Source organism: Patagioenas fasciata, chromosome 23 (genome assembly GCF_037038585.1).
Source record: "Patagioenas fasciata isolate bPatFas1 chromosome 23, bPatFas1.hap1, whole genome shotgun sequence".
NCBI classification, from domain to species: Eukaryota; Metazoa; Chordata; class Aves; order Columbiformes; family Columbidae; genus Patagioenas; species Patagioenas fasciata.
The window spans coordinates 4,893,327-4,920,285 of record NC_092542.1 but is presented as its reverse complement, the minus strand read 5'-3'; the positions used below and the strand labels follow the sequence as shown (position 1 = coordinate 4,920,285).

General features: G+C 49.8%; 2 protein-coding genes across 3 annotated transcripts; one reads left to right on the top strand and one right to left on the bottom strand.

Moving 5' to 3' along the window:
* Positions 1-91: 91 nt before the first annotated feature.
* On the top strand, positions 92-5,514 carry UBXN10 (UBX domain protein 10). Of its 2 annotated transcripts, none has more exons than XM_065855160.2 (2): positions 92-165; positions 1,820-5,514. In XM_065855160.2, the coding sequence occupies exon 2, from the start codon at positions 1,835-1,837 to the stop codon at positions 2,714-2,716; it is 882 nt and encodes a 293-aa protein (XP_065711232.2). In that variant the 5' UTR covers positions 92-165; positions 1,820-1,834; the 3' UTR covers positions 2,717-5,514. The 2 variants fall into 2 exon arrangements, with proteins under 2 accessions (XP_065711232.2, XP_071654378.1); XM_071798277.1 differs by having other exon boundaries at positions 103-165; positions 1,891-5,514.
* Positions 5,016-15,848, bottom strand: LOC136111147 (ATP-dependent RNA helicase DDX19B). Its single transcript, XM_065855093.2, has 12 exons — positions 15,693-15,848; positions 14,761-14,809; positions 14,330-14,383; positions 13,400-13,535; positions 11,391-11,483; positions 10,682-10,784; positions 10,082-10,196; positions 9,758-9,935; positions 9,079-9,316; positions 7,869-8,031; positions 7,266-7,457; positions 5,016-6,862 (listed from the first exon to the last, which is right to left on the bottom strand). Exons 1-12 carry the CDS (start codon positions 15,747-15,749, stop codon positions 6,801-6,803), a joined length of 1,440 nt encoding a protein of 479 aa, XP_065711165.1. The 5' UTR covers positions 15,750-15,848; the 3' UTR covers positions 5,016-6,800.
* Positions 15,849-26,959: the final 11,111 nt, after the last annotated feature.

The window sequence follows — 26,959 nt, the reverse complement described above, 5'->3', positions numbered from 1 at the left end:
CCTCGGGCCGACACATGGCAGCTGGAGGACCAGGACGGGCGGCGCTCCGGCCGGTTCATCTCGGTGGTTTGCGGGGGCGGGGCCTGGCGCGCGACCGGAAAGGGGGCGGTCGCCTTGGTAACGCGGCGTTGTTGCCCGGCGGGCGCGGGCGACCTGGGGTGGCAGGTGAGGCCGGGCCGGAGGGTCTGGAACTGTCTGTGTGCGCCGGGTTGTAGAGCCCGGGGCCGGCTGAGGGGCCGGGGCCTGGTTATGGGGCTGTGGAGGTGGGTTATAGGGTCTAAGCCTGGCTGCGGGGCTCGGTTTATGCAGTAGGGCCTGGCTGTGGGGCTGGGCTGGGCCGCTGAGGGCTGTGCTGTAGGGTCAGGGGTTTGGGGTGCGTGCCTTCCCACACCCTGGGGTCACCGTGTTCGGGGGCACGTGTGGGCACAGCCCTCCCTGACAACAGTTCTCCATCCCAACCCAAATATAAATGTGCTGTATTTAAAACAGCTCCTCGTGGTAAACCTCTAATATATACCCTGCCTGCAGCAGTACAGATCCTTCCTTAGGTGCATTCCGCCATGGCATCCGTCTGGTTGGTTGTTTAGGGCTTTTTACTCTTTGAACTGTTGCTGATGTCTGGTAAGTGCACCGATGTTCTTGGCCATTCCTCTTCAGAGGGTGCCCAACTGCAGCTTGTTGCCTTAGAGTTTATTTGTTAGAGGCAGCACATGACAGGCACACATCCCCTCCCACAGGCTCCCTGGAAACTCCGTGTGTCACTTGGGCAGAGTGTCCCTGTCCGTAGCTCTGGCAGGGGGACAGGTGTCTCCAAGCAGCTTTGTCAGGACTCTGCCTTGGCTTTGCACCACCTTGGTTTGCTGCTGAGCATTTCCATTTCACAGCGGTGGAGGAGAAACCAAGCGTTAAGAAACACATTGACACATCACTGGCAAAAGGTTGTGGAACAACCACAGTGGCAGTTTCCTTCTGCTTGTTTGGTTTGGGGTGTTGAGCAGCAGGCGAGTCCAATTTTATCATTACTAGAGAATGCCAAGTGATAAAAATCAACATGTTCCGCCCCTCCTTGACAAATCCTGCTACACAAACCACAGAAAAGGAAGAGAAGGTGTGTGACCCCGTTGAACTTCTTCAAAATGTTGTTGTGAGGTTGTGGCCCGTTGATCTGGGCTTTTGGCCTGTTTTGTCCTGGTAAAGTACAAGTTGTCTGAGCTCAGCTTAAGTTGGGAAGCACACAGCAAAGTATGGCTTCATCTTCAGTGGAGGTTAATGCTGATCTCTGTTACGCAGCTTTTGGTCACAGGAGAAACCAGAATGGGTTTCTCTGTATCGAATCAGCCTTATTCAATCTCAAAGGTCTTCAGAGATTTTTAAAAAGTGAAGTACAGTCAGTCTTACCCAAAAGTCTGCAACGGGAGTTTAACCTTTCACTGCAGGAGCTGCAAAAGGACCAGCTCTGTGCTTTGAAGTTCACTCATCTCCCATTTTCACTGAGTTTCGAGCTTCAGATAAAAAAATGTTTCTGTTCTTTCCATCAAAAAGTTTCTTCAAGTTGGGAAGGGCGCGACTTCCCGATGCTCTGGGTCAGCTTGAAATGATTCCTGACAAAGCCAGCGCTTATAAATACACATATCCCACCGTCTCTGACTCAGCCGTTACTGAACCGTAGGATTGCTGCCTGCACACACGGCAATACGCCAGATTTATTGCTATTATTAGCTGTTGTAGAGCACAGACATGGGAGCTGTAGGGAGATGAAACTCTTTAGAAGCTTTGTGGCCAATTCCTGTAACGTTTCCCTCTGCTACTGCGTCCGCAGGTGCCTTGAGAAGCAATGGCCACAGTAGCTCTTCTGAACTTACCACCGTCTCACCGCTCCTTCCCTTCCAGCACAGCAGCCGCTTTCTGGTGGACAAACACCCTCATCATGCACGTCACCCGGCCAAAGTCTGCCAAGGGACGCACGAGGCCGAGGTTGAGTTGCTCTCAGAGCGTGGAAGCTTGTCCTTACCGAGTGCCACCCCCCCCGCCACCGGCAGCTCCCCATGAATTAGCGAACAGGCAGAGAGAATCATCCACAAAACGGGGATTCCCAGCCAGCCATGTGTTTCCGGAGGAAATCCCAGGGCTCCTGCAGCAGGTGCCTTTGCGGAGCTGCTCTTCCCTCAACAAGTACAGGGTGCTCCCCTCCATCGGCTGCAGAGGCGCGGGGAGCAGCGCCGTGGAAGCCGTGACTGAACAGATTGACCGACTGAAAGTGAGTTCGGGGCATGGGGACGCTCCGACAATCAAAACTCTTTCTGGAGAACAAGGATCTGCCGGCGTGATGCCAGAAATCGATGGCCCTGATGAAGAAGGCTCACGTGCACAGCGTCCCCTTGCAAAGCCAGGAAGGAAAATGAGACAAGCAAGCCCTTTGATGTCAGCTTTGAGTTTGGAAGAGCCGCTGCAAAAAGAGTCACGCTTGCTGCTCGCTATTCGATCTCCCTCCGGTCAGAGATTTGAACATCATTTCAAGCCCACCGACAGTCTCCAGACCGTTCTCGCCGTGGCGGAACAGAAAACAGCAGCCAAATACAAACGCTGCAGTGTGGAAACGATGGAGGTGCCCCGGAGGAGTTTCTCTGACCTTACCAGGTCCCTCCACGACTGTGGGATTCTCCACAAATCCATGCTGTGCATCCAACAGAAAGAGCAGCACGACACCGATCTTTAGGCGCATGGAGATGCCTCCACGCCGCTCTGGGCCGCTCTGCTGAGTGGGATGTATTCCTCCTTCTAAAAACCTGAAATTCTGACCTTTTCTGGGCTGACTTCATCTTGCCAGCTTCCAAAAACTTTCTGTGAAGCAGATTTGTGTATACGTGTTCAAATAGTGTTTCAGGTCTTTATACCTGCGACAGAAACTGCGTCTTTTTTCACATGTGCCATCACAAAACGTTCCCTGAGCACCACCAGCCTTTGGCCTTCTTTATTTTATTTTTAAATTGCTGATTTTCTTCTTTGAAAACTGAAGTTTCTGAGGCTTCTCGCCTTGTCCTTGTCTGTATTTCACGAAGGTGCCGCTTCCCAGAGCAAATCCAGGTGCAGAGGCACCTTTTGGGACGGTAGAAAGGGAACTGTTCTACTCTGGAGGAGCATCTTCAGTAGGTCATCAACATCCTAAAGCACCTTATTCTCGAGAGTGACTGAAAAGGAGATGAAACCCCCAAAATATCTAGAAATAAGAGTAATAACACATTAATGGATTACTGTGAAGTATTAAGTCGTAAAATCGATGGTATTAGAGCTGTGAGGGCTCAGCTCTTTCTGGAATAACCTCGGCGCAGCTTTTAAGCGCGACTACGTCATCTTTTTAAGAACAAATAGTTCTTATTTTGGCTGTGTTGGTGAGCAGCAGGATTTTCTGCTTGGTTTTCTCTCTTTCATTCAGCTCGTGTGATCCATAGGTAAGAATAGATGGATAGTTAAGACAGAATGTTACAAAATATTTCCATTTAACACCTTTACACTGAAATGAGTTAGTCCAAGAAAGAAAGTGTAAATTAAAACAAATATTAATTGGATTTGATGGAGGAATTGGCTCAGGCAGTAAACCATATTTTGCTGAACCATATTTTACTAAACCATCATTAAAAAATGGCTGTCTAAGGGCAGGTTTTTGATCAATACAATGTGCTCGTGCTAAAAGAAGAATCTTCTAGGTTTCTAATGTGGATTCTTCTGGTTCAAAGGCAGTAAGTCAACCTGGTCAAAAAACGCAACACTTGCCAGAGAGCTGAGCTAGCGTTAATGATTTTGAGTCAAACCCAAGGGTATTTTAACCTCAGTTTAACTGCCAAACCAAGACAGACCAGTGCAAAACCGGTGCCGGTGTTGACAGCAAGCACAGCATCTCTTTCTACAGCAAGTGTTCCGAAAAAGGGTCCCTGATGAAACCTCGTTACCTCCTGCCGCGGGTGATGCTAATTGCACAGGAGCAATCCCAGCGTCTTCAGGGAGACCAGGACACCACAAAATACGGGTGTCTTTAATCAAACCTCGCTGGGGAGCCAAGTATTTCGCTTTGTTTCAGGAACAGGAACCGTTTTCTGTGTTTCATTCAGTGTTAAGTGGTTAATTCCCTTCAGATTTTGTGTGTACTATGTTACTTCGCCATTTCCGAGTGTTTTCCTCCTGTGTGGTAGCACAATCAATAAAAACCTTTTAGGCCAAAACTTGAACTTCAAATGATTTTTGTGAACTGGAGGCTTGGCCGTCGCATCTCCCATTAATTGAGAAATGCTGTTAATTGGATGGCAAATCCCTTGGGGATGGGGAGCTGCCCCTCCAACCACCTTGCATGTTCCTCCCTGGAGCTTGCACCTCCATCCTGCATTCAATACAAGATCGCAGCAAAACCAAAAAGCAGCTCCAAGCAGGCGCAGCAACCACCGTGCAGCTCTGAGAGCGAACAGGGGCCGACGCTTTAACAAAACCCAGAAGAATAAAAGCAACTTGGATCTCAGTGGACAGCACTTCCCGTGCTGGAGGATGTTCCTCCTGAATATCTTCATTTAAGGTAAAGCTGAAGGAATTTGCCACGCTAACAAACTCACCCAAGGCTACAGCAGCTCCAAAAATGTGCATTTTAATGATTTTCCTTGTCTGAAAACCACACTAAGTCTTGATCTAGCACAATGCAGGGAAAAAAGCTCTTTTCTCCCTATTTTTCTTCTCTTCAGAAATCTTGTGGGGACACAGGGGAGGTCTTGGCAGCAACTTTGCCCAGTCCGGCACAAGAAACACTGCGGGGAGGAAGAACAGGATTTACCTGACCTCATTTATCGTGTGGTATCATCTAACAAGCTGCTTTGGGAGAAGCTTTTAAAAATCTCAGCATTAAATCAGGTGAAGTTGAGTCACGAGATGCTCCGAGGTCAAAAATGGAAAACTCATTGGGACTCCAGGCTTGGAACATCCCTACCTAAGGCTTTTAAACAAGGTATTTAAAGGAGAAGCAAGCAGAGGCATCATTCAGTATGTGTTCTTTATTCCAATTAAAAGTACATTAGAAACAGCACACAGGACCAGCAGCAGTTTTCATGACAATTCAACCCAATACTCTGCTGTCACGAGGTCATTCTGCTGTACTAGGAAAGTAGGTGATTGAAACAAGTCTTCCACTCGACACGCAAGCACTCACTCACCTGCCACTTTAAATAGGTTTCCAACAGAATAAAAATAGATACACCCCAGAATACAAAAAGTTTAATTTTAACAGTTTTTTTTTTTCACTAAAGCCTTTATACAAATTGATAAAAGGGTGCACAATTTCCTAAAATTTTAGGTACATTTTAAATGAGCCTTTTTTTACTTGGTAAAAGGATCCATGTTCCTGTCTTTGAACAGAATATGATGGCCAAAATTGCAAAGAAAATTTCCTAGTTAAATTTACAATTTATACATTTGTTTTGAAGTGATTCCTGCACTGAGTAGCAAGCCGATGGCTGCTCACGCGTGTCCCGTGTTTTATTTTCCCCAAAAAAGAACTGTGCACCCTAAAGATCTAGTTCAGGAGCCTCCTTTTCTCCTGGAAACCGGGCTGGGGGGGGAACAACCCGCAGGCTTTCAGCTGTGCGCACGAGAATGGTCCCAACCCAACCAAAAACCCGAGCACAGAATGAAGCAAATCCTTCCTCCTCCGGCAAGGATCGCCCTGGGGCGAGGGACCGCCGACCTGTTTTGAGCACGATGGAAGTGGAGCGCTTCCCGTCTGCAATTTGGCTGAGCAATTTGAACTCAAAACTCTGGTACTGAAATGTAATGTAACAGGTAAATTTGGTGTTCGAAAAGTTGTGGGTTTTTTTTCTTTTTTCTTTTTTTTGGTCAATACAAGCTATCATGATTTTGATTTCTTTTACTCATCGGTGAAGCCCAGCAGCTCTGGACGTTATTCACGCCGAGCTTCACAGCAGCATCTTAGAACTGGCAGCACCTGCCTAAAGGTGACCGACCCCCACTCCAACGGTCAATTTATTCCAAACATTAATTAGTACAGTTCCCTTCACACTTCCCCTCCCTCCCCACCTACCTAAACCTTGGCGACGGTAAAGGCTTCAGATGAATTTCTAGAGCACATCAGCACCGCGTTCCGTACAGCGGCCTAACAAACCAAAGATAAATTAAAAGAAAATCCTGCCCAGCAAAAGCAACACGGCACCTGTGTTTGCGAGTATGAGCTACTGGAGACATCCTCAGGACAATTTACGTAAGGAAAAGCAGGGGAAATCCACCAGGAAGCCAGAAATGAGGCTTAGAGAGCTCAGGGGAGCGCCAGAGAGAATGACATCCTATTTTGTACAAGTTGAGTTTTTAGCCAAAAAACAGCTGCCTTGGTTTGTGTTGTTTTTTTATCTCCATCATATATCTGGCTGTTGAATTTTAACCGATCAGGTTCATGCTGAACTTTATTCCAATTAAAGGCAATAAAGCTTTTCTTTTAAAAAATTTGTTTCAGGTAATCACACACTGCCCATTTTTTTGGCAAGTGCATTTCTTAGAATTCAAAAGAACTTCCCGTTTTAAGGCTAAACTAAGAAATTTTAAAAGCTTCTGTAAACATTTCCTCTTCCTCCCCATAGTTGCACAATTTGAAGTCCGACTGCAATTTTTCTTTTTAAATGAGGTAATTTTTGTGTACTTGTATCTTAAAGAGTCCTCTGCGGGACTAGGCGCAAGGCGTGCCAATCTGAACGCGGATCCAATTGTAGTGGGAGAGCTTCCACAGCAGGGGACACACCAGTTCCAGCAGCTGTGCTTCAGTTAGTTATCTTCTCTATTTCATCCAAGTCATCAGTATCCAGCTTGTTTATCTTTTTGTCTGGGAAAAGATGAGAAAATCAATCAGATTTCGTAACACAGAGAAGGGAAAGCTGCTCTTTTTAGCTGCTCTTGAGTTCAGGTTTAACTGTGAAATGTTCGGTCAAGTTTTAAAACTACAACATAATTTTTTCCTTTATTAAAGGCCCATCCAGTTATTGTAATCTTACCCATTATTTGAATCTTACCCATCTCTGAACATCCACTTTAAGGACTATCCATCAAATAAACGACTTATTTCCATGTCACAGTTCACAAGCCCAAGTGACACTACACAAAACGCTCACGTTCTCCTCCACCATCAGTTTAAGGCTCAATAACGATCTGCTCAGTTTACAGCTTGGCAAAATTCTGCAGAAATAACGTCTAATTTGAGAGAAAGAAGAAAGTCTGAGAGTACGTACTGAAATGTTCCTGGATTCTGTTGAGAATATTCATGCTGTGCTTGCTGTCCACCATGTTAATCGCCAGCCCTCGCTTCCCAAAGCGACCCGTGCGCCCGATCCGGTGCAGATAAGTCTCGTTATCTGGATTTCCATCTTTATCCACAGGAAGGTCAAAATTGATAACAACAGAGACTTGCTCTACATCGATCCCTGATAAAAAAAAGCATCAGATGACACAACTACAGTTAAACCAAGTACTCAACTGTTCTAGGATGCCAAATTGCAACACAAATTCCTACTGGAGTTCACTGTTTTTCAGATTTCTGCATTTCAGAACATGTTTATTTTAAAATAAACACTGAGGGTCAGCAGTACAAGCCAAGCTCAGTGCCAGAGGCATAAAACTCTCCCAGGATGGACTTTTGCATTTCAAGCTACAGGAGGCCCACAAGGAATTAATTCTGTTTGCTCACAGGCACCTTTAGATGCACAGACACAATCAGAAATTACTTAAAACCCCCTAATTTGTCCAGATTGGAACACTTGAGGATGTGAATTCATTCTGCAAATGGTGTATTACTGCAGGAATTGCTGCTTCGGCCCCGCTCTGCCGTGTCCTACCTCTGGCACAGACGTTTGTGGTCACCAGCACCTTTTCTTTGCCCTCTCGGAAACGCTCGATCACAGCAGCTCTCTGTTCCACCATCATCTCCCCGCTGAGCAATGCCACCTGATGGCCTTCCTTGGAGAGCTCCGCCGCCAGCCAGCCCGCCGTCTTCCGGGTCTAAAACACAAAGCCAGGCTTGTGGAGAAAGGTTTAACGGTATAAAGCGGGAACAAACCTCTCTGGGGTCGGCTGGAAGCCGCGCGGCTGCTCAGGTTTTCCGTCTGAAAAGGAAACGGCTCCTAAGAGCTGCACCCACCTGTTTGATTAAAAACTGCGCTCCCAGCTCTCATATCAGAAATAGGAAAATGTGTGTCTGCCACCATAGGAACCCACAGAAAAAGAATGTGTTTCCTTGGTGCTCAGCTTTCACTCTATGTGGGATTACACACATACACTAAAAATCCAAGAGCATTGTCAAGAAAATAAAAGTACTCAGGTTGGAAAATGGCAGGGTTAGAGCTGAATGTCACAGCGAAATCCAAGAGACGCTCTGCACAGTCTTGGTTTACACAGTTGCCAATTATGATCACTTCCTGAGCTCCAATTATGCCTGATATTATTGCCTCTCAAACCAGTGTAAAAGCAGAAGAGTGCAGCGCAATCCAAATACAGGTTTTATCTTGTCTGAGCTGGCTTTGCGGGGCTGTTCTGGTGCTGTCAGCACTGGGGTTTTTTATTATGAGTTATGGTGGCTTCCAGAAAAAAAGCAGTTCCAGTATGATTCATAGCGAGACCCCAGAGGTTTATTACCAATTACCCGAGGGAAATGGACTCCCAGGAGAAATAACGTATCGGCTACAGAATGACAAGACTTTCTCATCCCTCATTCTGCCCTATTTTTTATCCATTTTCCAACCTCAGGGTTTTGCTTGTATTGTGTGGGGTTTTTTTGTCGGTAGTTCTGAGTAATACTTTGGTTTTGGAAAACTCTGCATTACTCTGATCTTTGCTTCAGAGGACTTCCAAAATGAAAATTACCCAGAAAAACAAACTAGCTGGGGCTATCGTGGCTCTCAAGATTTCACTCAAAGAGAGAGCCAGAAAAGCCAAAGAAAAGGACAATTCCTGTTCTCATTTTCTTTCTGAAAAGCACGCCTGCCAGGTTTTTAGCACCAGCAGACACTAACGGGGTTGTTGGGACTAACGTTCCCCGAAAGGACTCACATGGCAGAAGATCATGGCCTGGGCAATGGTGATTGCGCCGTAGATGTTACAGAGAGCCTGGAACTTCTCGTCTCTGTTATTGCACAGAACGTAATACTGCTTAATCGTGTCCAGCGTCTCCTCCTCTCGCTTCAGTTTGATAATGTTTGGGTCAGGAACAACTTTTTGAGCAAACTTCCACACGGAATCCTCAAAAGTGGCTGAAAACAGAAGCATCTGGCAGTCCCTGGGGAGCATTCTGCAAGAGAGAGAGCAAAATGGGCAGGGTTCCCACCCAACGCCGTCACCCGCTGATATCCTGATGGGATTAAATGCTACGGGCAAAGCAGAACAATAACCTCAAAACCAGTTATTGTGGCTGGGAAGACTAACGCTGATCTGAGCAACACCTGATTGTTCCCCCTTGGACCACTGGCATCCAGCCCTGCATTCTAAAGAATGAATAAACCCTGCTCCAGGGACAGGCTTTTTATGCCGTAAGAAAATGAAACTGCTTGTCATCCCCTGACATTCCACTTCTATTAACCATCTGGATTAGGGCTAAATATATCATTTTAATCTTGTTGCTTTATCGGTGAAGACACCGGTCAAGAATCTAGTCCTGCTGTCCCTACGTTATGAAACGGCTATAACCGAAAGAAACAAAAATCACCTCGGGCAACGTACGCAGAGTCCTTACCTCTGAATGCGGATGCTCTGGTCCTGATGGCCCTGGGTTGCTATCATCACGTCAGCCTCGTCCAAAACGAACACTTTGATTTTCTTGGGATCTATGAATTTGAGTTTGGAACACCAGTCCAGCACAGTGCCGGGTGTGCCGATCACGATCTGCTCAGAGATCTTCTGACCTCTCTCCACTGCCGGGACACAAAGGAAAGTTTTCCTAAGATGGCTGAGCAGACGCTGAAACGCGCTGCCCCTCTCCAAACCAGCCTATTCCACCAGCTGATTGTTCATTTTCTGTATTGCATCCAATTTACCAGCACCGTTTCGCTTTACTCACATTTATTGCCTCGGACGGCGTAGGCAAGTTTCAGCTCCGGATAAAACTTTCCCATCTGTTCAATCACTTTTCCTGTTTGAAGTGCCAGCTCGTAGGTTGGGGAAAGGCACAAACACTGGAGGGACAGAGGGATAATGCGTCTGAGATGACCAACAAGAGACAGGAACAGCATTTTTTAAGGAAAGAATTGTAGCCTTAATAACACTGCTCAAACATCTCAGGAAGAAATCGGGTTACAAAAGCCCCTTTCTGGGCATTCTCTGCTCTGTTATCACTGATACTTTCCATCGCAAATTCCACTTACTTAACCCCCTTCAGCCCGCAATGTTTCTCGATTTAATTGCTTCTAGAATGATATCCCCCCCCATTGAACTCCTCACAGTGCAATGGTATCCTGAGTGACGCACAGGACGGACTGAATAGGACAAGTTGTGACCAAATTCCACGTCTTTTGCATTAAAGGCACATTATATATAAACAGCATCACAGAGATGAGTTCATCAAGCTCTGAATTTAATACTGAAGGTCTCGAGAAAAGCCCAGCCCAGCTCTGCACCACAACAAAACCACCCAAAACCAGTCACAGCCCAGAAACTTCACCTGTGGATACTTGTTCCCGGGTTCAACACGACTGAGCATGGCCAGGACAAAGGCAGCCGTCTTGCCAGTACCGGACTGAGATTGTGCGATCAGGTTCTGTGGGCTGCAGAACACACACCAGATGTGAGCTCAACCAGACAAACCACCCGGACAGCGTGTTCATGGGGTTGAACGAGAAACAAAACGCAGCGAGTGGCATTTTAATACCTTTTAGATTTACCACCGCTCCGGACTGGTGCCTAATGGGGCAGAAGTTAGTTTCTGCCCTCTACCAACTCTCTCTTTCAGCTTGATGATGGAGATTTGGAAGGCAAACTGCGATTATCTGGCAGTACTTTTCCATTTTGCACATCTCCCCCTAGTGTCTTAACATTTCAGACATTTCAGCTCAGAGGAAAAGCAGCCACGCAGGCACCGCAGCATCTCAGCTGCTCCCACCCCGCCAGGATTTCTGGAGCTATGTGCCATTGCAGTCTTATTATTTTTCCCTACACCGACACGGAAAATGGGATTCACCCTGTTGAGCGCTGCGGTGCTGCATGTTCAGTGCCAGCCCTAGGAAAAGGACAAATCCAGGGCTGCTGTCACATAGTTTGTGACCACAGAAACACCGGGACACGGCAACACTTTCACCCCATCGCCATCCTCCCCTGCACATCGAATCTTTCAGATCCTTCCTATACCGGGAATAGGAATTATGTGTACATACGGTTCAGCAAGCATCATGGGCAGGGCGTTCTCTTGTATTTTAGATGGTCTGTTGAAGCCCATGGCATAGACTCCTTGCAGGAGCTGTGGCTTCCTGAAAACAGAAGAGTTCTCATACCGTAACCTATTAAAGTACATTTGGTTTTCACTTGTGTACAAAAAGCTGAGAAAAACCCTTGCAAGCAGACCTAGAGCTGCCTCTTTCTAATCGCACCAGTGACGCGACTCCGATCAGTGCCTGGAAGCTACAAGTGACAGCAGAAAGTTAGCAAAAACCCCTCAGTTTGGTAAATCAGCCTTTCACATGGAAAATCGGCTGTCACAGCTCGGAGGCAAGTGCTGGGTTCTTGTTCTAAAGCAGCTTTTCAGACAATCCCGGGAATCCCTGAGCAGAGAACATTAATCCTGCCCTTTAGGCCAATCCCATTTCCTCAGCCATGGCTAATCTCAGCACCAAAATTATCACTCCTTGAAGACTCAAATACGGGACCGAGCAACCTCAGTAGAGGAAGAACAGAATGAAGTGTAATACTGTGGAATCACTACAAGGATTTCAGTAAGTCATGCTGGATTCTGTAAGACAAACTGACATCTTAACACCAGAGCGATCTTGTCTTAGCACATAAAACTGGTAAATGAGTGATAAGCTTAGTTTACTGGGACTACACCTGTGGTTATAACCCAGTGCTCAAATCGAGGCATGTCCTCAAATGCTTTTTCTCAAGGGAGCTTCCTCGTCTCAGCAGACACTTGTGTAGGCAAGGAGATCCAAGGACAACCTAAAATTCAGGTTACGGTGCCAGCAAACTCTTAGCCGATGACCTCCCAGCGCTCACTGGACTGCTCTCAGTGCTGCTCAGTAAGGGCTTTCCTTTCAGCGCAGGTTACAGGTTTCCTGCCCACCATTTTTTGCTGTTAAGAACTTCCTATTCAGCCCAACGTGCTTTTTAAAAATCATATATTGCTTTCAGATGATGGCTGGAACAAAAGCTCTTTGAAAACGTAACCTTGTGCTGCTCAGAAGCAAGGACGTACAAAGCCCAATGCTGCAACAGTTGCCAAGGATACACCAAGTCATAACAACAAAATGAAGACTAAATTAGTCTGGCTCCCCCCATCATTAACTCACTGGGACTGTTTGGCTTTTGAAAGGCGGGAATTAGTCTAACAGGCACTACAGGACCTCAGGGTTTTTTTGTAGACATTCAGCCACTACCATTAACAAACTGAAACGACATCCTGACATTTCACAGCTCCCATTTCCCCGTGGAGCTTGCAAAAGAGCAACAAAACCGAGATCATCAATATAACCAACAAGAATCCCAACAGCACAGGCTCTTCAGCACATAAAAATATATATATATAAATCTGTCATGCCTTAAATACAGCTGTCGTCACTCTAAAGGTCCACTGGTATTCAATAGGAAGGGTCAGAAAATACCAACACTAGTAGTACATAAATCCAGTATCGCTGACAGAGAAGAGATAAGCTTTTCCCTTCGGACTATTCCCTGCTGTTGGACCTCCACAAATAACCCTCACAGAAGAGGAACAGAAGACGGTTGTGTTCATTACTTCTGCTGGTAAAACAAATCTCGTGCTTTCCAAAACATCGCCGTGCTGCTGGAACACATGCTCTGAACCTCCCGCGTCTGCTGGAGAACCGGTGGCCAAATAACCACACCTCCGACACAGAAAAGGTCTCACTTTATCACACACAAGCCTCACTGTACATTTGAAGGCCAAAAGCCATACATTAAAATCCAAAATAGTGTTGCCAGAGCTGATTGTAAAAACGGTGCTAGCTCTACACAGACCAGGAATTAAAACAAGTTGTTTCAGGGGGAAACCTTCCCATAACACCAAGATAAAATAATTCTCCTTGCATTTAAATCATACAATAAATGATATGTTAATTTATTAATGACAAATTTCCAGTAACTTGAAAAAGAACCCTGTGCACTTTTAAGCATTATCATCTACGTAGCCAGGAAATGTAACAGGACTTACAGTCGCAGCTCCTCAAAAGACTTCACGGAGTAGAGAGGGGATGTGGGATCCCTCTGCAGCACCTCCACTTGATTTGTTGTGTCCACTAGGTTACTGCGGATCAGCTTGTTCAGCAAGGACTGGGCAGCTCTGTCCTCTGTGGAAAAAGGAGGGAGGAAAAAAAGGAAAAGAAATAAAATCACGGCCTGTGTCAGGTGTCGCTCCCACTGAAATGCTGCATGACTGAGCCAGTCAAAGAGCATGAGATGCATCTAAATATTGAATTCTCTATTAGAGAACAATGGCATAAAAAAGCCAAAGCTTCCTGAGCAAGACATCTGTCAGGATATCCCAGAGATTCCTGTTTCATATCCAGGAAGACAAAGCAAAGCAAGCAAGACCTTAGCAGATACAGAACTCTGCCTGGCAGGTGGGACAGGGTTAAAAACCTCTTAAACCTCACTATTATCCGACATGTGGGCGGCCACCTTTTTGTTTGTTTTCTTTTTAAGGGAAGTTTGAGGACAAAAGGTACTTTGAAAAATCCCAGGGCTGAAACACAGCAAGGGCTAAGGACCAGTGAGATCAAAACTGCTGCGCTTCGGGGTCTTACTAATAAATCTGTTTTCTGAAGGCACCTTCTGAAGGATTTAGAGCCGCTACCCACCTCTTAACAGCCATTTCACACAAGCAACATGTTGGTTGCTACAGTAATTCCAGCTCCAGGTTCTCCAACCGCTCCTGTATCCCGTCCTGCCCTTGAGGACACTGCTATTCCCTTATTTCTCTCCACTCTAATCCACGACTCTCCCAACTTTTTACAGGCTTTAAAAATATTACGGAGGAAGGACAATGTCTGATAATTAAGTCCTTGGGGTAGGAGACAAGATCATCCATCCTGATACATAAGGCAGACTCACTTAAGTACGTACAAAATTAATCGGCACTTACCCTTCTCCTCGTCCTCCGTCTTCTCTACATTGTCATCTGCCTTGATGACAGCACCTTAATTAAACACAGACATTTTTTGGAGGGGGTCAGGCCTCACAGGCAGCCCACGCCCACCACATTTTACCTTTTTAATACTCTGGGAAAAGCTACAAACCAGCTCATTTTCCTGTTGAGAACTCTGCTCTATCAGCGCGCAAAACAAACCCAAGTTACCGCGTGCTCTGTCCGGCCAAACTGCAGTTTATCAACCACACCAACAGATTTTTGCCCGCAAAGCTCCTTGAATACAGCAAAACACAACCAAAAAAAAGCACGCGGGCCAGATATTTAGTCTACGCCGCTGTTTAATCTCAGCTTTATGCTTCACCAGCAGCGCTCCCATGGGAAAACATCGCGCCCTTTCTAGGACCATTTCAGCGGCTGTAACTCACCGTTGGCGTCTGGTTTGGTCTTTTCGTCTTTCAGGTGTAAACTGCTCAACTGCAAGCGAGGAAAAACACAAAATCAGAGTGATTCAAAGGCTGCCACACCAGCATTTTACTACTGGCCGGGAAAACCGGCGCGTTCGTCAAGGTTTCCAGATTTTACTGCTATCGCACGGTGAAAATCCGTGCTCTTGTTTTCAAGAGTTTTAAAACAAATATCACTTTTTCTAAGGTGTAAGGGTGACGTGGAGAAGGGGTTTGTTTTCTGGCCGTGCATCTCCACTCCCTAATAGTTTATCTGACTGGAAATGGGAGAAAAACGTACATTCCAGGATGGAAACTGGAGCCAAGGGCCATCCCAGCGTGCGTTGGTTTTACCCCAGAAACACGACAGGGAGAGCCCTGAGGGTCTCCCTGCAAGTCCAGGGGCTGAGTTCATGCTCTCCATGCTACAGGGCAGTGCTTGAGCACCTCAGGAAAATAAGAATACCCAACACCTTAAAAAAATGTAGATCTTGTCTCCAAAAATTGAGAGAAAATGGATTTTTTTTGGCCTCTGGATGAATATTTGCATGCTCAGTGATCCGTTCTAAAGCGGGGCTGTGTCTGACACGGGGTGAGGGGAAGGACAGGGGCCTCCCTGCCCTTTGGAGACCCAAAAAACGAGAAGAAGGGGGAATTATTTTTAAAAAAATAGGAAGAAAGGGGTTTTTTTACTCCTAAAGAAAGACTTTAGGCCCATGCACACCCCGAAGCGATGCTGCCAGCAGGGCCCCGGGCGAAGGGGAAGGACAGGGCCCTCCCTACGCCTTGGATGCGCCAGAAAATAGGGAGAAAAAGGGGTTTTTTCGGCGCTCGGTGTTTCCTGTGAGGGGGCGGGGGCGGCAGCGCAGCCCCGGAACCCCGGGTCCCCCCGGCCACCCCCGCTCCCCACTCACCGACTCGGCCGCCGCCTCCTGCTCGTCCACGGCCAGTGCCCAGGAGTCGGTGGCCATGGCCGGGCCGGGGGGTCGGTGGCACCGGGGCTCACCGGGAGCAGCTGCAATGGCGCCGGGCGCGGGGATCGCGCCTGCGCCGCCCGCAGTCACCGCCCCGGCCCGGCGGGAACCGCGGCCGCGGGCTCAGCGTTCCGGGAGCGGCGCGTTCCGGGGCCACAAAGCGGTGTTTAATAGAGGGTGTTGGGCCGGTGCTGGAACGAGTTGAGAGAGTTGGTGAGAGGCTGGAGCACAAGTGTGATGGGAGCGGCTGAGGGACCTGGGAGGATCAGCTGGAGAACAGGAGCTGAGGGGAGACCTTCTGATCTCTGAACTGCCTGAAAGGAGCTTGGAGCCAGGGGAGTTGGGCTCTGCTCCCCAGGAACAAGCGCCAGGAGCAGAGGAAACGGCCTCAAGTTGCGCCAGGGGAGGCTGAGGTTGGATCTGGGACCAATTTCTTCCCCAAAGGGCTGTGGGGCATTGGAACAGACTGCCCAGGGCAGTGCTGGAGTCACCATCCCAAGCACGGAGGGTTGGACAGACGGACATGAGGTTCTCAGGACACGGGGCAGTGCCGTGGTGGGTTGTGGTTGAGCTCTTGATCTTGAGGGGCTTTTCCAACTAAAACAGTTCTGTGATTCTATGGTGCAGGGCCTGGACCCCTTTGTGGTGTGGGGCTGTGACTTTTGCGAAGGAACTGCAGCTCTTTCTGTCTCCGAAACAGAGATGCAGGTGGAAAAACAAGTTTGTAGAATGAGTCACAGAGGTGTAGAAGTGGCAGGAACATGGAAGAGTCGTTTGTGTCCCGTCTCTTGCTGGAAGGCAGGAGCCGGCTTAGACTCAACATCAAACCTGGTCTTTAAAGCCCCTGGAATAAAGGTGAGAAGAAGGGGAAGCAGAAATGAAAGATGCGTGGGAAGAGCCTGCGGGATTTCCTCGCTGGGCTGTCATTCCCTGCTCGGCGTCTGTGCTTCCTTGAACCTTGCACGGAAGGAACAGCCCTCGAGGAGGGTTTTAATTTGTATTTTTATGATATGCGGCAAGACTAGTAAAATGGCCAAGCCCGTGGGCGTCAGCCAGAAGTTCCCCTGCTGATGGTGACTTCCTCATCTCGATACTCACCCTGCAGTTTAATGAAGACACAGAGCCACTTTCTTTGCTCCCACAGCCTGAAACTTTCCATCTGAGCTGTTATTTCTTCTTGTGCACAAGAAATCTTGTCCAGACCTCATGCAGTTTTGCTGCTATTGGTGCATTAACCCAGGCAGGACCGGACCCTTCACTATTGCACTTCTCTGTGATTTTTTAACTTTTTCCTTCCAAATAAAACCTGTAATTATCCAGTATTATTGTCTGTTGCTTTCCCCCCATCCATCTAATTCCTTTTCAGAGGTGAGAGGGTCGGGATCCCCCTCCCCAGCCACACGTGTGAACTTCGACATCCGACAGTTTTATTTGCAGAGGTGACATCACGGCTTTTTTTTCCATGGCAACTCGTCGTGACACCCAGGAGGATGCTGAACGCAGGAGCCGAACGCAAGGGGATTTCCAATGGGAACAGAGCAGGCAGCTGAAAGCAAGTCTGAGGCATTAATTAATTAACTAGGGTAAAAATAAAAAGGAATATGAGAAGTCCCAGAGGCCAACGGGCACTTTAGGCACAGAAAGTAAGAGATGCTCGTGCTTCCCAGTGTGATGTTTTCTTGCAGGGACACACACCTCCCGTGGGGAGATGCCATGGGGATTAGACCCATTTTAGAGGTGGGGAAATCGAGGCACGGGGAACGAGAACTGCCCGTGGTCAGGCAGATCCCTCCAAACCCTCCTTTCTAATCCTCTCCCTCAGCTGCGATGATTTCTCGGGATTTTCAAGGATCTGGGGACTGTTGGAGGCACAAGCGGGTGTTTTTATGTTGTGTTTTCTGTACATGAAAAGCCTTTTCTCCCTCGGGGGTGGGTTCTCAGTGTGTGTGCTCAGCCACTCACACAGGGTCCTTATTTTTGCTGGAGACTCCGCTGCCCTATAATTAAATATTTATCATTTCATAGAATAGAATAATAGAATCATTTTGATTGGAAGAGACCCTCAAGATCATCAAGTCCAACAGTTATCCCAGCACTGTCACTAAACCATGTCCCTAAGACCATTTCATTTAAAACATGAAATAAACGTTTGGATTAATTTAACATAAAATAAGTGCTTAATTCCCCTCACTGGTGGATATTGGTTGTGCTGGAACTAAAGCTCTTGGCAGGGCAGATGTTGCACTTTGGAATTTCATTGGAATTAACAGTGGTTCTTACCCACCAAACAGGCGTTTTGTCCGCACACATCCCTGCCGAGCCGCGCGTTATCCCTTTTTATTATCACCATCTCCCAACAAGGCGATTTATTTTGGTTTTCCCACAACATTCCTGCATTTACACACAGAGATAATGAGAAATGCTCAACGCTCTCCGTCTGACAGGAGATTTGGTTTAGGATCGGTCTTTTTTTGGTCTTTTTAAACATTTTTATCATGCCCAAACCTCCCATTGACGCAGGCTGTGAGCAAACACCAGAGCGCTGAGCTCATGTACTCGTGTAATATTGAAGCGTGAGTGAGCTGAATAATGAACGGGCTGGGAAATCCTGTCCTCTGCTTGGCCACCGCCTGCTGGATGCCCTTGAACTTGTCCCTAACTCACCTGGGCAAGTCCCAGGCATAAAACAGGACTGGAAATACTCCTCTGCAGCGCCTCACTGTTTAGAGATGCTGCACACCACCGGTTATTATCAACCCCTGGGTGAGTAAAGCCATGAGATGGGACTTTGGTGAGCTCAAAGTCTATTTTTAGCTTGTCCTCTCCTCAGATCCGTGTTTCATTTATGTCCCTGCTGCAGCACATCTGACTTCTGAGCTGCTGCCTCCTCTTATTGATGGTGGGGTTCATAGAATCAGAATCACAGAAGGGTTTGTGCTGAAGGGACCTTCCCAGTTCCCCCAGTGCCACCCCTGCCATGAGCAGGGACATCTTCACCAGCTCAGGTTGCTCAGAGCCCCGTCCAGCCTGGCCTGGGATGTCTCCAGGGATGGTTCATCCACCACCTCTCTGCCCAACCTGGGCCAGGCTCTCACCACCCTCAGGGCCAACAATTTCTTCCTCATGTCCGGCTTGAATCTCCCCTCCTTTAGTTTAAAACCAACACCCTTTGTTCTGTTGCAACAGGCCCTGCTAAAGTCTGTCCCCATCTTTCTCATTGGCCCCTTTTAAGTAAGGAAAGGCTGCAATAAGGTCTCCCCGGAGCTTCTCTTCTCCAGCTGAACACCCCCAGGTATGGCCAAGCTGGAGAGGATGAGGAGGAACAAAGACCCTTGTGAGCTGCACTTTTGACCATGACACTGATACTCTTGGCGATGCAACCTCACCTTCAGCGCCATTTCTTCCCCCTAAAACACCTCTGGTTCGGTTCTCCCGAAGTCTCACATCTGCCTCAGCCTCCATGTCGGATCCTGCTCTGTTTTACAAATAAATACTCTGCAGCCACCAGATCTGTTGGTACAAATCCCAGCATTTTCCTGACATATGTTATTTTCTTTGTAGGAGCCAAAACCCATAGTAAGCAAACATTTTACCAGGCACTGGAAACACGGCACGTGGGCTTCTCCATGGCTGACTTATTTGTCTAGCAAGAACCATAAATTCTCAAGCTTCAGGGCTTAAATCAGCCCCTGGGAGCTGGGCTTAAGGGAAAGACTCTTGACTGGGTGTCTGCTCATGAAGTTTCTTGCCATTTCCCCTAAAGCACGTCCTTCTTGGTGAAGACACGATGGTTCATTAGCAACACCGTCCATCTGGTCACCCCGGTTCTCCTATGACATGGCCGTGCAGCTTAGAGACGAGGAAGTGCAAGAAAATGCTGTGGGTTCATCTGAATGCAGACAGAAAGGGCACATGGAGGAGATGCTTTGTCACAGAGCCCGGTGGGTGAGTTTAGGCACTTGACCTGCTGGTGGATTTACTGGTGAGACACAAACCAGACAGATTTGTGGGTGGATCCACGTCTCTGCGTAGGACGAGGTGGGGCAAAAGTCCTCTGTCCCGCTGCAGATCCCTGCTGTGCTGGAGAGCTTTCCCTCTCGAGGGAGACGGTGATATTTTCCATGCTAGCGAAGTGCCTGGCAGCAGCAGCATCTTTAGCACCGAATTTAGGTAGCAATGGGGAGGAGCTTTACCCATCTGCGTGCTCTGAGCCAGGCCCTTCCTGCTGCCTCAGTTTCCCCTTTCATCTGCATGTCATTTTTCTTGTGTATAGATGTAAACTGCTTGGGGCAGGGACCATATTCCGCACAAGCACATCCCGCGGTGACAGCATCGCTCCCCTTTGCCTGTGGGGAGGGTTCCCTTCAGACCGAGGGGCTTTGGGAGGAAAGGCTGGATGAGCAGAGAAGACAACAGCAAGGGGGAAAAGAGGGGAGATCTGGCCTAGGGTTGCAGAAAACCCAAATTTTGTGTGGCTTTAGGATGCTTTCCTGTTTTTAAAAGAGGAAGAGGAGGACAGAAGTGAGAGGGGATGGGTTTTCCAGCAGCTGCTGCGGAAAATACCACTCCGGGGAGGCAAGTTGTGGTGATCGGTGAGAGGAGTTTGCATCCCCCTTTCTCTGCCAACTCGCCCACCCCAAGGGCATCTCCTCTGCCCCGGGGGGGCTTTGCCCCTCTGCCGTTCCCCAGGAGCAGGAGGGGAGGAGGCGGAGGAGCCAGCGGTGTGTGTACAGGGTGATTGTCATGGTTACCTCCCTGACAAAACAAATGGCTCCACTTAATGATGGTCACCCAAACAGCTCCGCAAAGTGCGCGCTCAGCAGCGGGGAGCTGGCTGCTCGCTCCGGGAACCCAAAAATCCTCCCTGGCTCCTGGGCAGAGCTTCGGCACGGGGGGGCACGTGTTGCTGCGGCCGGGTAGGTAACCCCCTTCCCCATCCCAGACCCCATGGACCACCCCAGCATCCCTGGCAGCCCCAGCATCCCTGGCAGCCCCTGCATCCCTGGCAGCCCCAGCATCCCCCGCCTGATGCAGAGGTCCCAAGGGGGGGACACAAATGCCACAGGTCGCTGAGGTGGCTGTTGTGCAGTGCTCCCCACCCCAAGCCCTGGCGCTTGCTCTCTCTCCCTCCTTTCTTTTTTTTTTCCCGTCTCTCTCCTTATCTCCGTCTCTCGGTGTCTTTCAGAGACAAAAGCAGTCTGAAGCTGTGCCTGCTGCCTTCGGGATTTCTCCTGCCCCTCCTGCCCCCCCAAAACCCAGCTGCGGGCAGTTTCAGGGACTGGCAGGAGCGGGTGAAGTTGCTCCATCCCCCCCATCCCTTTCCTCCTCCTCTTCCTCCTCCTCTCTCTTCTTCCAGGAAAGGTAAGAAAAAAAGCAGTGGCTACTCTCCAGTTGCTCCCGCACCTTTTTCGCAGGCTGGGCTGTGTGTGCTCTGCAGGGGTGTGTGTCTGTGTGTCTGTCTGTGCGTGTGCGTGTGTGTGCGGGCTGTTACTTCCCCAGGCTGTGCACAATCTCAGCACAAAGCCGCTCTGTGAAAAAAATCCTTGTCATAATATTTCTGCAGGCACAAGCCCACACTTTGCAAGCTGCTGCTTCCCTGCCTTGCCTTTTTTTTTTTTTCCAGCTGGATGATGAGCCCCTGAGCATCCCTCTCCTCCCCAAAATTTTACAGACATTCATAGCGACTGTCTTCATCTCCCTGCAGGCAAGGGACAGGGAAAGCAAAGGATGGGGGGGACAATCCTGGGGGTGACAGGCTTTTGCTGTCTTGAGCAGCCGGGTGGGATATCCCAGCCCTTCCTTGGGGAAGGAAGGAGGACTCTGAGCCCCCCAGAAGGGTGAAAGCACCAAGGACCTGGGTTGCAATCACTTGGCTGGGGCAGGACAGGGGTGGATGGAGAAGGGCTGTGCTCTCCTGGGTCCCCAGCGTGTCTCTGGATGTGTCCCAGGTGTGGGGTGGCTCTGTGGCATGTTTAGCCCAGCCGAAGGGTGTCTGGGCTAAGACTTCCCTCTCTGACTCAGCCCAGAGATCTCCCATGCAGCCCAGCAAGGCAGGGGTTAACTAAACCCTGTATCAGAAGTGCTCTCTGCCCAGGGATGTGATTGACGACTCTAGAGACAGGAATTATGGTCCTTGAGGCCCAGCTTTGGGGCAAGACTGACAGCCCAAGGCACCTGCCAGGGGTGTGATTGACAGTCCTCAAAATCTGGCTGTCAATCACACCTCAACCTGGTGCTGCATCACCCTGGGAAGGGGCAGCCAGGTTGCATTTTCTGGGTGCCCTCTCAACAGGGTGCTCCCCACAGCCTCCATATCCAAGGCCTTGGGGTGCGCTGTCCTAAAGGGACATGTCCCTCTGTCCCTTTGTCACCGCAGGGTACCCCCGTTGTCCCCCACAGCGGCTCTGGGGTGAAGCACAGCAGCTGTTTTGCTGCTTTTCCTAGCAGATGGGACACCCCCCCGTGTGTGTTTTGAGACAGGAAAACAGCTCCTGGAGCTTTTCACGAGAGGTTCCCACATGGTGGATCCACGTCTCTTCCAGGATGTGCTGCCCTCCTCCCTGCCCCATGCAGGGGCTCAGAAAAGCCAGCTTGGACAGGAGAGGGCTGCGTGTGCTGTTTCAGACCCCATTTGTTTCTATTGCTTCCTAGAAATATTTTGTGGGGGTCAATCCCAGTCCCCTGGTGAGGCTCGAGCCCTGTGTTTGGGAGAGAGGGGCTGGAGGGGTCCCACTTGTCTTAAGTGTGACCTGTGGCTGTTGTGGGGTGAAGTCGTGGGGTCCTCCAGCCGAGCTGCCCCTGTGAACTGGGGGGTAACACCAAAGTGTGGCTCTAATTGAGAGCCCCAAAAGCTTTTTGGGAAGCACAGGGCTTCTCCTGTCTTGGTTCTACAAAGAGATGGGAATTTGCTTCCCCATGTAGGCAGCCGAGCAGGTGCTAGAGATGCTGGTGAAGAGGTTTGGGGTGACAGTTGAGAGAAGGGAACAGAGCTGGTGAGGGGCTGGAGCACAAGTGTGATGGGAGCGGCTGAGGGACCTGGGGGTTCAGCTGGAGAACAGGAGCTGAGGGGAGACCTTCTGATCTCTGAACTGCCTGAAAGGAGCTTGGAGCCAGGGGGGTCGGGCTCTGCTCCCCAGGAACAAGCGCCAGGAGCAGAGGAAACGGCCTCAAGTTGCACCAGGGGAGGTTGAGGTTGGATCTGGGGAACAATTTCTTCCCCAAAGGGCTGTGGGGCATTGGAACAGGCTGCCCAGGGCAGTGCTGGAGTCACCATCCCTGGAGGGTTGGACAGACGGACATGAGGTTCTCAGGACACGGGGCAGGGACAGGGCTGGGGGAACAGTTGGACTCGATGATCTTGAGGGGCTTTTCCAACCAAAATGATTCTGTGATTCTATCACAGGCACCCTGCCAGTGGCCGGAGTGGTCTGTCTGTCCAGGGCTGTACATCTGTCCATCCCCACCAGGCACGCTGGCTGTAATCATCCTGGCAAGCCACTGGATGTCAGTGTTGATTGATACAGATGAAGTGGAAGGAATATTTTTACCCAGCTGCTGAAAAAACAAGTCACCCCCCGAGCAGTGCGGCTGTGACCCAGGTCTGGCTTGGACCTGGAGGTGACATTTCCCAAGGGAACCCAGTTGGGGCTGGTGAGAGGTTACAGTAGTGGGGTGCAGAGATTCGGCAGCCCAAAAATGCCTCTGTCACAAATTGTGGCACCAGTGTTGGTTTTCACACAGCTGCATTTGTGTTTGGGTGGGGGCAAAAGCAACTGGGGGTGCCAATGGACACCGGGGCCAGGTGGGGCTGTGCCGCCGTTTTATCCCACCTGCCAAGTCTGATTTGGGTCTTACTGGCCCATTGTAAGCTGTGGGTGCCAGGGATGCTGTAGTGGTGGCACTACTGGGACCCCAACCTGCTTTTGGGAGCTGGGCAGAAGCCAGGCTGTGTGCTCATGTCATGATTTGCTCTGTTCAACACATGAAAATACACCTTAGTAGAGCGTTATTCTGCCTCTGTCTTTACTACACGTGCTCAAAAAGCAGATTTTTTGGTGGCACATCAGTGCTTTGAGACACAGACAGGCACCCAGGCAGTTCTGAGCAGCTCTCCAGGCATCACACCCTCTTTTCAGGCACTAAACCCCGCTTTTCCAGCCCAATTCTTTAAAATCCAGCCCCAACCTGTGTGTTGGGGCAGGTGGAGCAGCCGGTGCGAGCTCCAGGTGAGCCTGTGTGTTGCAGTGGGTCTGTGCTTCAAAGCAGAGCTCTGTACATCACCAGGGCCGTCCACAGTATCAGTAAATCCTGCACAGAATCTGGCCGGGGGTATAACCTGGAGTGGGACGAGCACGTTTCCAGTGCCATTCCCTCCTCTGTGGCCATGAAGAGGAGCAGATTGTCAAGGAAAGAGTGTTTACAATGCAAGGGAAAAAAATTACAATGCTGGTAATTTTGGGGATGTGAAGTCCCTCCTGTTCCCATCCTGAGGGTCCAAGCCCTGGGCAGAGACTGGGTGCAGGTCCCAGAGCAACAAAGCAGGATGGGAAAATGCTGGTGGGGGCTGGTTCGGGTTCCTGGGGGGCACAGGACAGAGATGGCAGCTCTGCCCCTGCTCTCATTCCCTTTCCATGCTGCAGTCACTTGATGGCGTTGCTGACACGATCTGCAAGGAGCAGCAAAGGGAGAAAGCGGTGAGGAAGACCTCTCCCAGTCCTCCCAGTCCTTGTAGGATGGTTTTTGCAGCTGGTATAGCAGGCAGGGCTGGTGTAGGGCTCATCCGAGCTGCAGGAGAGGTGCAACTCTGCTGCTTTGCTTTATAGAGCACACGGCTCAGGGCTCTGCATCCCACCCAGGGTCCCTTAACACTCGTGCTGGGCTGGGGGATGCAGAAATCCTGTGGGAAGCACATCCTGAACTACTGTGTGGGCAAGGAGGGGCTGCGATCCCAACTGTGGCTCTGCCATCAGTCACCAAGCGAGCTGCCAGGCCAAAGTCACGCTCCTGGAGCTCGAAATCACCTGTCAGACAGCCCTCTAATGAATTCCCCCTTGCGCCTAGCTGGCAGAGAGCAACCTCCCCTTGGTATTTCTTGCTCGCTTTCTTCCCTAAGTCAAAATAATCTCCCCCTCCTTCTTCCTCCTCCTGGCATTTAATCACTTCCCGATATCTTGATGGCCTCTGCCATGTCTCGGCAGCGAGACAACCTTCATTATCTCTCCCTGGAGCAGGTGAACTCTTGCCAGCTGCTGACTTTACAAGCCGCGTTAGCATGGCTCTGGGCATCTCATGCCGGAGCAGCTGAGCTGGAAATGCTCCTGCATCTCCCGAGCATCCCCCGATACCCCTGGGCAGCTCCTCGCACGAGCACCCTTTGCAGGGGAAGGAGAGGATTAAATCAGGTCGTTAGCTGGGAATCCGGAGTGTGCCTTGGGTTACAACCCTCCATCTTCTCCTTCGCTGTTTCATTTGCTCAGGTGCCCTGGCTGCTCTCCCTTGTTCTCTCTTTTTCCTCCCTTAGACCCATTTTCCTGCCCATACGGCCAGCAAGCTCATGGCCTTGATGTCTGCCATTCGCATCTTCCGTGGCATTTGCATATAAAGGTGGTTTTAATAAGGCAGGACAGCTAGGGAATGAGAAACTGATGTATTTCACTGCTGCTGGCTCCTCCTGGGCCTTGTAAATCATTGCATAAAGCATCGCAGAGCCAGGCAGGGAGAACTGCTGCCTAGCAACTTCTCCTGCTGCCCCAGGGGAGCTGGATGTGGCCCCAGAACCACCTGAAAGGTCTCCTTTGAAAGCCCAGGTCTGGCGGGAGATGAGCTGGAACAGAAGAAAACCTGCTTGGGGGGAAGAGTTGCAATGTAATTGGCAGAAGTAGCCGCTTTTTGCATCTGAGTGTCTCGGTGAAGGGAAGGGAGGGATGAGTCAGCCTTTGGGGAAGGGATCTGGAGATGCAGGGCAGAGCTGTGCCACCACCCTGAAATGTAACAAGGAAAGCTCTCAGGGTCATAGTCTTATCCTGGAGAAAGTTGTCAATTTGGAGGATAATGAGATGCAGGAGAGCCAAAAAAATACCATTAACCCATTCTGCCCAGGTTCAAGCTGTAGGTGGGTGTGGGAGCTGATGGGATGTCGGATCCACCACGGCAACATGGACCTCTGGGGCTGCCTGTCACCGCCAGGTGGCTTTAATCTGAGCCCCCTGCCAAGTGCTGGAGGGGACCTGGGGCAAGCATTTGCCTTGTGTCCTCCCACCAGGGTCTGCTCTCCATCTCCACCAGTGAAGCTGTCAAGCCCAGGTCTCCTCCCATCCTGGATCTGTCACCATTCTGTCCTCAGGGCTGCAGGAACCAAAATGAATTGGTGGGGGCACACAAGCATTTTGGGGTCTCCTCTTTAATTGTCACCCTTGCACCTCTCCCCAGCTCTCTGCAGGTGACCCTCCTGTCACCAACAGACTCCCAGGAAGATGCCAGGGCTGATTAACCGGACAACCCGCTCCCCGCTCCCGCTCACCGCGTCGGAGGTGACATCGTGTGTCAGCGGCTATGCCTTTGGGATGGCAGCGTCCCTCACCTACCGCAACCCAGAAACACAGGCTGTTGAAGGCAAGTTCCAAGGGGTGAAGTTCCAAATGCCAGAGCTACTATGGGAGCTTTAGTGCCAGGGATATCATAGAATTGTAGAAGTTTTGGTAGGAAAAGACCTTCATTGAATTCAACCCAACACTGCCAACTCCACTTCCACACCATGTCCCTAAGGACCTCATCTACACAGAATCACAGGATGGTTTGGGTTGAAGGGACCTCCCCAGCTTCCCCAGTGCCACCCCTGCCATGAGCAGGGACATCTTCACCAGCTCAGGTTGCTCAGAGCCCCGTCCAGCCTGGCCTGGGATGTCTCCAGGGATGGTTCATCCACCACCTCTCTGGCCAACCCGGACCAGGCTCTCACCACCCTCAGGGGCAACAATTTCTTCCTCATGTCCAGCTGAATCTCTCCTCCTTTAGTTTAAAACCAACACCCCTTGTCCTATCAGAACAGGCCCTGCTGAAGTCTGTCCCCATCTCCCTTATTGGCCCCTTTAGATGCTTGTGGGAAGAGTAGCTGAGGGCATTGTGTCCTCAGCTGTACCCTTCACAGTCCAAGGCTACCATTTTTTAAGCGTGAAAAATCCCAGGAGCGTACAGGGAAGAGCCAAGAG

Bases quoted from the DNA above. Each gene is read 5' to 3' on its own strand.
- UBXN10 (XM_065855160.2), top strand. From the start codon at position 1,835: ATGGCCACAGTAGCTCTTCTGAACTTACCACCGTCTCACCGCTCCTTC.
- LOC136111147 (XM_065855093.2), bottom strand. From the start codon at position 15,749: ATGGCCACCGACTCCTGGGCACTGGCCGTGGACGAGCAGGAGGCGGCG. The intron at 14,384-14,760 runs GTGAGTTACAGC...TGTTTAATTAAG, and splicing joins GACCAAACCAGACGCCAACG to GTGCTGTCATCAAGGCAGAT. The intron at 9,936-10,081 runs GTGAGTAAAGCG...GTGTCCCGGCAG, and splicing joins CGCCGTCCGAGGCAATAAAT to TGGAGAGAGGTCAGAAGATC.